Source organism: Electrophorus electricus, chromosome 3 (genome assembly GCF_013358815.1).
Source record: "Electrophorus electricus isolate fEleEle1 chromosome 3, fEleEle1.pri, whole genome shotgun sequence".
In the NCBI taxonomy this organism is placed as follows: Eukaryota; Metazoa; Chordata; class Actinopteri; order Gymnotiformes; family Gymnotidae; genus Electrophorus; species Electrophorus electricus.
The window spans coordinates 31,583,883-31,594,072 of NC_049537.1; the positions used below are offsets into that span (position 1 = coordinate 31,583,883).

The 10,190-nt window shown below is 46.6% G+C and overlaps 1 protein-coding gene across 7 annotated transcripts in view; it reads left to right on the plus strand.

Annotated features, from left to right (window-relative positions):
- ncoa1 (nuclear receptor coactivator 1) overlaps nucleotides 1-10,190 on the plus strand; it is a 51,118-nt gene that overhangs the window by 16,614 nt on the left and 24,314 nt on the right. For 6 of the 7 annotated variants that reach the window (XM_035524166.1, XM_035524170.1, XM_035524171.1 and 3 more), the window contains exons 3-4: nucleotides 2,817-2,923; nucleotides 6,921-7,087. In XM_035524166.1, coding sequence (XP_035380059.1) covers nucleotides 2,835-2,923; nucleotides 6,921-7,087 — 256 coding nt within the window. In that variant the 5' untranslated portion in view covers nucleotides 2,817-2,834. Of the gene's footprint in view, nucleotides 1-2,653; nucleotides 2,734-2,816; nucleotides 2,924-6,920; nucleotides 7,088-10,190 lie in introns of those variants that run through there. The other variant, XM_035524167.1, reaches the window with a different exon arrangement.

The following is a 10,190-nucleotide window of genomic DNA, read 5'->3' on the forward strand; positions in this document are numbered from 1 at the left end:
GAAGCAGAAGGGGTCTGGAGCACATATGTAGAACACTGAAGCAGTAGTGATCAGGAGCACATATCTAGAACACTGAAGCAGTAGTGATTAGGAGCGGGTATCTAGAACACGGAAACAGACAGGGTCTGGAACACATATCTAGAACACGGAAGCAGTAGTGATCAGGAGTACGTATCTAGAACACTGAAGCAGAAGGGGTCTGGAGCACGTATCTAGAACATTGAAGCAGAAGAGGTCTGGTAGGGAAAGCACAGTACTCTCAGTAGGGATGGTGGTCTTCAGTACCTTCTGAACTAATATAGGAAGAACTGCGCAGGAATGGGAGAGCAGAACTGCTGTCATTTCAGGGCTCCTTACGCCACTGTGTCCTTACTTGATCAAGGTTTATTCTCCGTGGTAGATACATTTTGAATAAATGTTTGCACTGGAAAGAAAGCACTCCTTGATAATGGGAGTTTGCCACTCTGATGTGTGAGCTAGTGCTTGGAACTGTGCAGCAGTCCAGTAAGTACACAGCTCCTAACTGGCGTGGCATTCTGTCAGATGAATCCGCCTGCCCTGTGCGTGGTGTGTTCTAGCGTATATAAACGGACTGCGTCATTCGCTCTCATTGTCCTGTGCGTTAGCTGGTGAGTCTGGTATGCATTTATTGTCGTTTGTGAGTTGGATAGCAAGGAAGCCGTTTAGCGGAACGATGACGTCCTGCAGCTCAGAGCCAAACATTTGGACCTCATAGTAACTCAGAATGCTCCATGTCAGTGAAAAATGTGGTGATTCCCCTCACATTCTCAACCGGAATCCTAGAGTTCCAGATATGATCGAGTTCCATGTTTCTAACGGACACTACGGTGGTAAGAGCCATTTTAAGCTAGCAGCCCATGATATGTGTGTGTGCCTTCGATCCGCTCACCAGATAATTCAGGTGAACCATGGGCTGCTGTGTGAGGTCAGTCCTGAACAGTGTACCCACACTACAGACCGACGCCACCTCCCCGCCTGGCTAATTCATTCTCATCTTATCTTTTAAAAGTTTCAACTCGGCTTGATTTCCATGGTTTCTTGATCTGTCATAAGTGTGCCCATGTGATGTGAAAGCTTTGGGAAGAAGGTCTGTGGGTGTGGTTAGGGGGCTTGCATGTCAAATGAGGGCTGTGGGTGTGGTTAGGGGGCTTGCATGTCAAATGAGGGCTGTGGGTGTGGTTAGGGGCTCGCATGTCAAATGAGGGCTGTGGGCGTGGTTAGGGGCTCGCATGTCAAATGAGGGTTGTGGGTGTGGTTAGGGGCTCACATGTCATATGAGGACTGTGGGCGTGGTTAAGGGCTTGCTAACTTGAATGAGGGCTTTGGGTAGGGTTAGGTGCTCGCATGAGGTCTGTGGGCAGGATTAGAGGTTCACATGCTCAAATGGTGGCTGTGGGCATGGTTAGGGGTTCAATCTGTATGTTGTATATTGTGTATTGTATGTATTTCTTGAATGTTACCAACAGCCAGAACAAAATACCTTTTTTTTGTGCGTGTGTGTGTGTGTGTGTGTCTGTCATCCACTTAACCTGATTCTTCTTCTGATGCTGTCGGATGCGTTTGATCAGGCACAGTCGCGGCTGGCTGTTGGCACCCTGCAGATCAAAGTTGCCGTGTGATGCGTCTTAGGTTGGCACAGGGCCCTGGCGCTGTGGTAGCCACCCCAGTCTTACTCTGGAGGTTGTCTGAGGTTTTGGTTCTTGGCAGGTGGGTGTGTTTTTGCGTCCACTGGTTTGTTATGTAAAGGCACGTGTGCGTCAGTATCTTTTAAGTTCACTGTGCATGCCGACGGGTTCCCTTACAAGGAGCTTTTACATGTCCTGTTTCCACGGTTACAGCCAGTTACTGAGGACACCTGATGCTTGTAGAGAACAGCATGCAGGCCTTCTCATCAGAATATAAGTACTGCACATTTTATGGAGTTTTAGTGCAGTCACCTGTTGTACAGTCACCTGGTATACTGTTACCTGTTGTACAGTCACCTGTTGTACGGTCATGTGTTGTTTGGGTGATTTATGTAGGGGAGACCTGCTTTTATTTTGTGCCTGCATCCTCCGTTGTCTCTTCTGAAGCCTGTCAGGCCAGCAGTCCTGGCCCCCACAGCCACTCTGTAAGTGCCTTACAGGCCAGGGATAGGCATGTAGGGGAAACCCATTTCACCTTTGTTTTTGTAGAACCTGATCCTCAGTGCAGCTATCAGCAAGTAGACAGTGGCTGTACCGAGCTCAGCTCTGTTTCCTCGTGGGCTGTGATGTCACACCGGGTCGTGCTGGGCTCCCCTGGGCGTGAAATGTACGAGTTCACCGCTTTCAGTCAGCCCTCAGCAGGTGTCTGGTGCCACGTGAGGATGGGTTCATTAGGCTGGTGAGCTGAAGTCTTGCCCTTAGGCTGCGTGACACAGACGCCTGTCTGTCTGGCTTTAACAGCTTGACTGTTGGTTTCCAAGCAGAAGGACACATGACTGCTGTCCTCCTTACTTGCATGCTGGTTCATGAGGATGATTGATTTATCTGTCAGATATGATCTCTTAATGGAATATGTTCTTCTTCCTTGCCGTGTAGTTCTCTTGACTTCACTGCGGAGAGTTTGAATCTGATGTGGCTTGTAAGCAAGGATGCCCTTGGACAGCTTACCTCCTCGTGTGTGAATCAGGTTCAGGAAGGAAGACGGGATTGTATCATGTAACCCCACTGGCCTGCCGTTGTCGGTTTGGTGTGTTGGAGCAAAGCGATTGGCCAAGTACCTCTTGTGAACTCGATCCCATTGGCTGACCGGTGTTTTTTTCCCTCCCACAGCTTTGCATAAGTTCCAAAATGAGTGCAGTAGGAGAGAGTGGCCACGACCCCACCACCCCAGAGCCGCGTAAGAGGAAAGCCCCCCCCTGTGACACCTCGGGCCCAAGGTAAGGCTTCCCTAGCTCTGTGCTGGCTTTACTCAGACCTAAACCAGCTGCTGACGGACACGGGAGCTCGTCAGTCCTGGTCATTTAGGGTGAATGTGTGAGCTGGTGGTACTGGAAAATCTAGTGGCAACTGTGTAATATTTGCCTAATTCATCACATTGGTTATAATGAATGAAAATTGTAATTGCTCCACTGGTTATAATGGTAATTGAGTCACTGGGCAGCTCTTGCATGGTGCTGCCAGGCCGTGTGCCTTTCTGTGTTGATTTAAGTTGAGGTTCAATGCTTATCGCCTCACTGCGCCGTTACGCTACCCCCGTGCCTGTCTCCACATTAGACCCCTGAGATATGTGTCACACGTTTCTTTATTTAGAGTCATGAAAGATATTGGCACACAGGTCTGACACACAGCGGCCGACTGATGAGACTGTACAGAGTAGTGTGTGTGTGTATGTGTATTTAGCTCTAGAGGTAGTCTGCATGTTTTACCTTTAGTGTTAAATGTTAACAATTGAGGAGTGGGGGCATTGCAGTGCCTCTCAGGACTTTTCACTGAAGTGGTCTGGATGTCGAGCCATGTCCCCAGTCTTAAGGGGACCAAGACCCACTGATGTGTCATAACTGATCCCCCAGGGCCGTGTGCTGTGAGGCTGCACCTGGTACTGCAGACGATGGGTGTGGTCATGCACTAGTGGTATTAGTGTATGAGATTACAGCAGGGCCTTGAGGTGTGTGTGTGTGTGTGTGTGTGTGCGCGGGACAGCTGTGTCCAGGTGTATGATGGCGTCCCTGCCTCCTCCGAGTGGCTGATGTAACTACAGCAACTGCGCACATAAGCCGGCCTACACACAGCGCCTGTGTGCAGCATTGGCAGTGTGATGACCTAGATTCTCCCCTGCTGCACACACATACACACGCACATATACATACACACGCGCATGCACACACACGCACATACACACACACACACACACACACACACACACACACATACATACACAGTCGCACATGTACACACACACACACACACACACACACACACACACACACATGCATATATGCATGCAGCAAAGACTCCAACATATGTACATGTCCCCTCTATATTGAAGTCTATACTAAGTCCTCTTCTAGTGCACATGACACTCCAACTGTACTAGTACATCACTCAACAGGATGAACTCACACATATGCACACATACACACAAGACACACACACATATGCACACACTGCACACACACACAAACACAGATGCACACACAAATGCACGCCCACAGATGCACACAACACAGACACACACAAACATGAGCATGCACATAGATGCACACATACACAGAACACACCCCCACAAAGTTGCACACACACAGCTGCACACATAAACAGAACACACGCACACAGAACGCACACATTTTGCTATAAGAGGCAGCTTAGCCAGCAGAGTGTGGAACACTGAAGAATAAAGAATGTCTGCCACAACTCTCCTACTACCCCAGTACACTTCTGCCCTAATGTCTGTCCTTCTACTACCTCAGTACACTTCTGCCCTAATGTCTGTCCTTCTACTACCCCAGTACACTTCTGCCCTAATGTCTGTCCTTCTACTACCCCAGTACACCTCTGCCCTAATGTCTGTCCTTCTACTACCCCAGTACATCTCTGCCCTAATGTCTGTCCTTCTACTACCCCAGTACACTTCTGCCCTAATGTCTGTCCTTCTACTACCCCAGTACACTTCTGCCCTAATGTCTGTCCTTCTACTACCCCAGTACACCTCTGCCCTAATGTCTGTCCTTCTACTACCCCAGTACACCTCTGCCCTAATGTCTGTCCTTCTACTACCCCAGTACACTTCTGCCCTAATGTCTGTCCTTCTACTACCCCAGTACACTTCTGCCCTAATGTCTGTCCTTCTACTACCCCAGTACACCTCTGCCCTAATGTCTGTCCTTCTACTACCCCAGTACACCTCTGCCCTAATGTCTGTCCTTCTACTACCCCAGTACACCTTTGCCCTAATGTCTGTCCTTCTACTACCCCAGTACACTTTTGCCCTAATGTCTGTCCTTCTACTACCCCAGTACACTTCTGCCCTAATGTCTGTCCTTCTACTACCCCAGTACACTTCTGCCCTAATGTCTGTCCTTCTACTACCCCAGTACACTTCTGCCCTAATGTCTGTCCTTCTACTACCCCAGTACACCTCTGCCCTAATGTCTGTCCTTCTACTACCCCAGTACACTTCTGCCCTAATGTCTGTCCTTCTACTACCCCAGTACAGTTTTGCCCTAATGTCTGTCCTTCTACTACCCCAGTACACTTTTGCTCTAATGTCTGTCCTTCTACTACCCCAGTACACTTCTGCCCTAATGTCTGTCCTTCTACTACCCCAGTACACCTCTGCCCTAATGTCTGTCCTTCTACTACCCCAGTACACTTCTGCCCTAATGTCTGTCCTTCTACTACCCCAGTACACTTTTGCCCTAATGTCTGTCCTTCTACTACCCCAGTACACTTCTGCCCTAATGTCTGTCCTTCTACTACCCCAGTACACTTCTGCCCTAATGTCTGTCCTTCTACTACCCCAGTACATCTCTGCCCTAATGTCTGTCCTTCTACTACCCCAGTACACTTTTGCCCTAATGTCTGTCCTTCTACTACCCCAGTACACTTCTGCCCTAATGTCTGTCCTTCTACTACCCCAGTACACTTTTGCCCTAATGTCTGTCCTCCTACTACCCCAGTACACTTTTGCCCTAATGTCTGTCCTTCTACTACCCCAGTACACTTCTGCCCTAATGTCTGTCCTTCTACTACCCCAGTACACTTTTGCCCTAATGTCTGTCCATCTACTACCCCAGTACACTTTTGCCCTAATGTCTGTCCTTCTACTACCCCAGTACACTTCTGCCCTAATGTCTGTCCTTCTACTACCCCAGTACACTTCTGCCCTAATGTCTGTCCTTCCTAAAACATTTACAGTGTCACATTCTTTCTGTTCCATCACTAGTTTGTTTACTGCATTGTTTCTTGAAACTTTCTTTGGACTTTCGTTTTCGTTTCTTTCTTTCCAACAGATTGAGAGAGGGAGTCCTGCCCTGCGCTCACATTACACAACTCTCTGCTTCTGGTCTTATCCCACAGCCACGTGTTCCTCTACTCTTTCTTCCATCGTCGCTCTCTGCATCTCCTCCTCCCGTGATTAACCAGTTCTCCATGTGGAGTGTGGGAGAGTGGTGGGGTTGACCTCCCTCTCTGTCCACCACCAGGTCCCCCCACACACGCGTGTGTGTCGCCTGTGTCCTCTGTATCCACACACCCTCTCCCCAGGAGCTAGAGCCTGCACAATCTAAAGCAGCGCCGTTACCGTGGTGACGGTTTTCCTGCTCTTGACCCCGTGAGCGTTTCTTATCTATGACCTCCAGAGTTTTCCACTCTTACAGGCAGGACTGCAGATTGCTCCTTTACGGTGAGGGCAGAAGACACTGGCTGTGCTGGTTGCTGTTTAAATGTTCAGGGATGTTTGATATCAGTAATTGATCTAGCAGCTCCCTCAGTTTGTTTAATAAGGCCCCTGCAACCATGAAAGTGTGTATGAGTCACCTATTTTGGGTATGAACAGGTTACATAGTGTATTTTATTATACACCTTCAGCGTATTATTATGCATAGGTTAGCAGAGAAATGCATGATATTAAACTGTTGATTGGTTGGTTGATATTGTGATTTGAAATTGCTGGTTGGTTGGTTCTGTTGTGTTTTCTAGTGTGTTTTTTTTGGATGATCAAGACTCATGAAGTGCAAACATGGTTTGTAAGTTTTATTAGTTCTGTGCACATTCCTTACTTGTTAAGCAGCTGTTTTGCCCTTGACTTGACCTTCAAAGGGTTCTCCTGCCCTCTCAGCCCTAACCCGAGTGTCAGTCTGGTAGAAGTCTTCGTTTCTGGGCTCTTGTTCACCTTAACTGAACCCTTGCCTTTCTCTCTGTTTGTGTGTGTGGCAGTGTGGAGAAGCGTCGTCGGGAGCTGGAGTGGCGCTATATCCACGAGCTGGCGGAGCTGCTGTCCGCTAACATGGGCGACCTCGCTGGCCTGACCATCAAGCCAGACAAATGCCATGTTCTGAAGAGCACGGTGGACCAGATCCAGCTGATCACACGCAGGGAGCAGGGTAAGAGAGCGCCACGGAAACGCCCCCTCCCGCCAGAATCCATGCAAACGAAACCCTTGCGACACCCTCAACTGGTTGTTAGGCATGCTGTCACTGCACGTGATGGAGGGCTTCTTCAGTAGGAACCTGAAGTCCTGAGCAAACCTCTTATGAAAAATAAAGGCATAAAGTTTAGGAGCAACACCCTAGAGCCAGAGCAGTGTCAGATATGACAGATCCTAAGCCCTGTTCAGAGTCTGCGAGGCACCAGTGACGTGTGAAGGGCTCTTTCTCCAACCTCTGTGGGGTGAGGGTGTGAATGTTGCGTATTTGCTTGAATTTTAGGTCTGCTTTAAATCAGTAACAGACAGGGCTCTTAAGAGACGCACTACGAAGATAAGGAGTCATAGCGTGCTAGGGGTGGGTTCTGCTCAGCGGCAGTAAGGAGCTCACCGCCGGAACACCTCACAGCTTCACGCTTCTCATGAAGGACTGAATTCCAGGCTTCTAACTCGGCGCCCATCCAGTTTGGCATTTTGATCTCCTTCCTCACGGTCAGGTCCAAGGCAGCTGGAGTGCTCCGGAGGCCTGTGTACCCAAATGTGGTTCATATCGATGCTGCCAAGCACTGAAACATTGAAATACATGTTGTCCATCTTCTGTACTTTAGAAAAATAATATATTGAAAATGAAATTTGTTTGTGTCTGTAATCAAATCTTGGTTATGTAAGTTGCTGGAAGTACAGCTGACCAATCTGACTGCACAAATGTTACTCCAGCACAATTCTTGGATCCCTACAACACCGTGAGAGGAGCACACACACACCTCAGCAGAAAAGCTTGAAGGTCTGGTGGCAGCTACTTTTTACCAGACACATCAAGCTGTTCATTTGTATATTTGGTCATATACAAATACATTATACATTAAACCTCACCAAACATGCAGTGACACTAAATTCATCTGAACTGCAGTGTTTTGACTGCAGTCAATGGTACCATGGCTACATACCACCACTGTAACCCCAGCTGCAGGCCACATTTAAATTTACTGCTGACGCTTTTATCCAAAGCGATTTACAATTATGACTGACTACTGAATTGAGGGTTTAAGGGACTTGCTCAGGGGCCCAACAGTGGCAACTTGGCAGTGGTGGGGCTTGAACCAGCAACCTTCCGATTACTAGTCAAGTACCTTAAACACTGCAGCTATAATTACAGCTATAACCCTAGCTGCAGTCTAAAGCTATAACTATAGCTACAGGCTACAGCTATAATAACCACAGGTACATGCTACAGCTACAGCTATAAGCCCGGATGCACGCAACAGCTACAGCTATAACCCTAGCTGCAATCTACAGCTATTATTACAGCTGAGTGCTACAGCTATAACCTCAGGTGCATGCTACAGCTACAGCTATAACCACAACTGCACGCTAAAGCTGCACAGAACAGATAGAAGCACAGCTGTGACCACAGTTTCACACACTAGGTACAAACCACAGTTTCACATAGCAGATACTTACCATGGCTATATCCCACGGCTACTATACATGGCTACATCATTTTAAGGAAAATAATATGATCTAGAATGCTAACTTTAGCTAACAGTCCATCATACCTATTGGAGCCAGTTGGCCGAATATAATTAGTGTAATGGCAATATATTACTACTAACGTAACTTTATTATCAACTGTGCCGTTAGTGGTCACTCAATTAAATGAATACTTGTTTCACTTCTAGTTAGGATTAAAGTACACATGGTAGTGCGGTGTGACTGATGTTCGATTGTCTAGAGGCCCTGTGATGATGGAGATGATGGATTCCTTCTGAGGAGTTTGCACGGATGTTTTAGGGGTAATTATTAATTCATTAGGCTGATAAATAATGCATTCTGCTCCTTTCAGAGGCAAATATTAATCTGTCCTGCAGTGATGAATGGCTAAGCTCAGTGAAGTGGTGAATAGAACATGATTCAGTGCATCGCTTATCATTATTTACTTTACCTGTCTTTAGTTACTACACTGTGATCTCTGTAATAGTTGTAGCTGATTCACCTCCTGTAGGAGCTGCTAAAGTAACACTAGGTATGACATCACTCAAGCTCACGCACTGCAGACAATTCATGTGTAGTAACACACAATACGTGTAACCAAGTGATTGGGTGAACGCAAAGCAGGTTGATCACACTTGGCACCTTAAGTAGGTACATACTGGTTCGTGCACCTTCAGTAGGTGCATACTGGTTCATATTGTGATTTAGTAATATTAGGTTAATCCTAGTTACTGATAGATGAGAAAATGTCATGACTAATGATTTTGGAAACACGTTTCCCTCTCAGTAGCTCAGTAAGCCACCGAGTCTTTTTAATTGAGCTATGTCAAGGTTCAAGATGAACACTGTTCTAATGGAAATTTAAATTCTCTTAGGACGCCTTTGTGATAATAACGTTGTGTGTTTTAAACTTTCATGTCAGATGTCTGTAATGCAGAACTTGAATGTAGTTAACAGTGGTAGTTAGGAAAGTGGTTGGGACTATCAGCTTTTAAGAGGAGACTGAGCCTTGGACAAAGAAACCGAAGGGATCTGATTAAATCTAAAATGTGGTTTCTGGAAGTCTGGGTCAGTTGTTGGATTTCCAGCGTTCATATGTAAAGTTTACTGTTCAGAAGTGGAATTTGCCGTGTTTTATGACGTACACGATCAGCAAACATAAATGTAACTAGAGCTGTGTGCAATATTGATACACCAGTATATCATGAATACACTCTTATTGATATGTGAATCAGTCCAGTCATGGCTGTATTGATATTAATAAGTGTTTATATTCTTTATTTCATTCAGGTTTAATTGCAGCATTTAAAAGGTCCAGCAGGTGGTACCTCAAAAAGACATGGCAAAGGAGCTAACACCCATCTCTGTATAAACTCTTATACATGTGTAATCCTCCCCCATACCACACTGTACTGCTTAAATACCACAGCACCCCAACCACGTCCTTATACACGTATAATCCTGTACTACTGTCAATGGCCATAAATGTCTCTAAATGTTTACTGTCACTGTTCAATTACCTTGTTACACAACAACTGCAGATATGTTATTATACGAAATGGATCTGTACA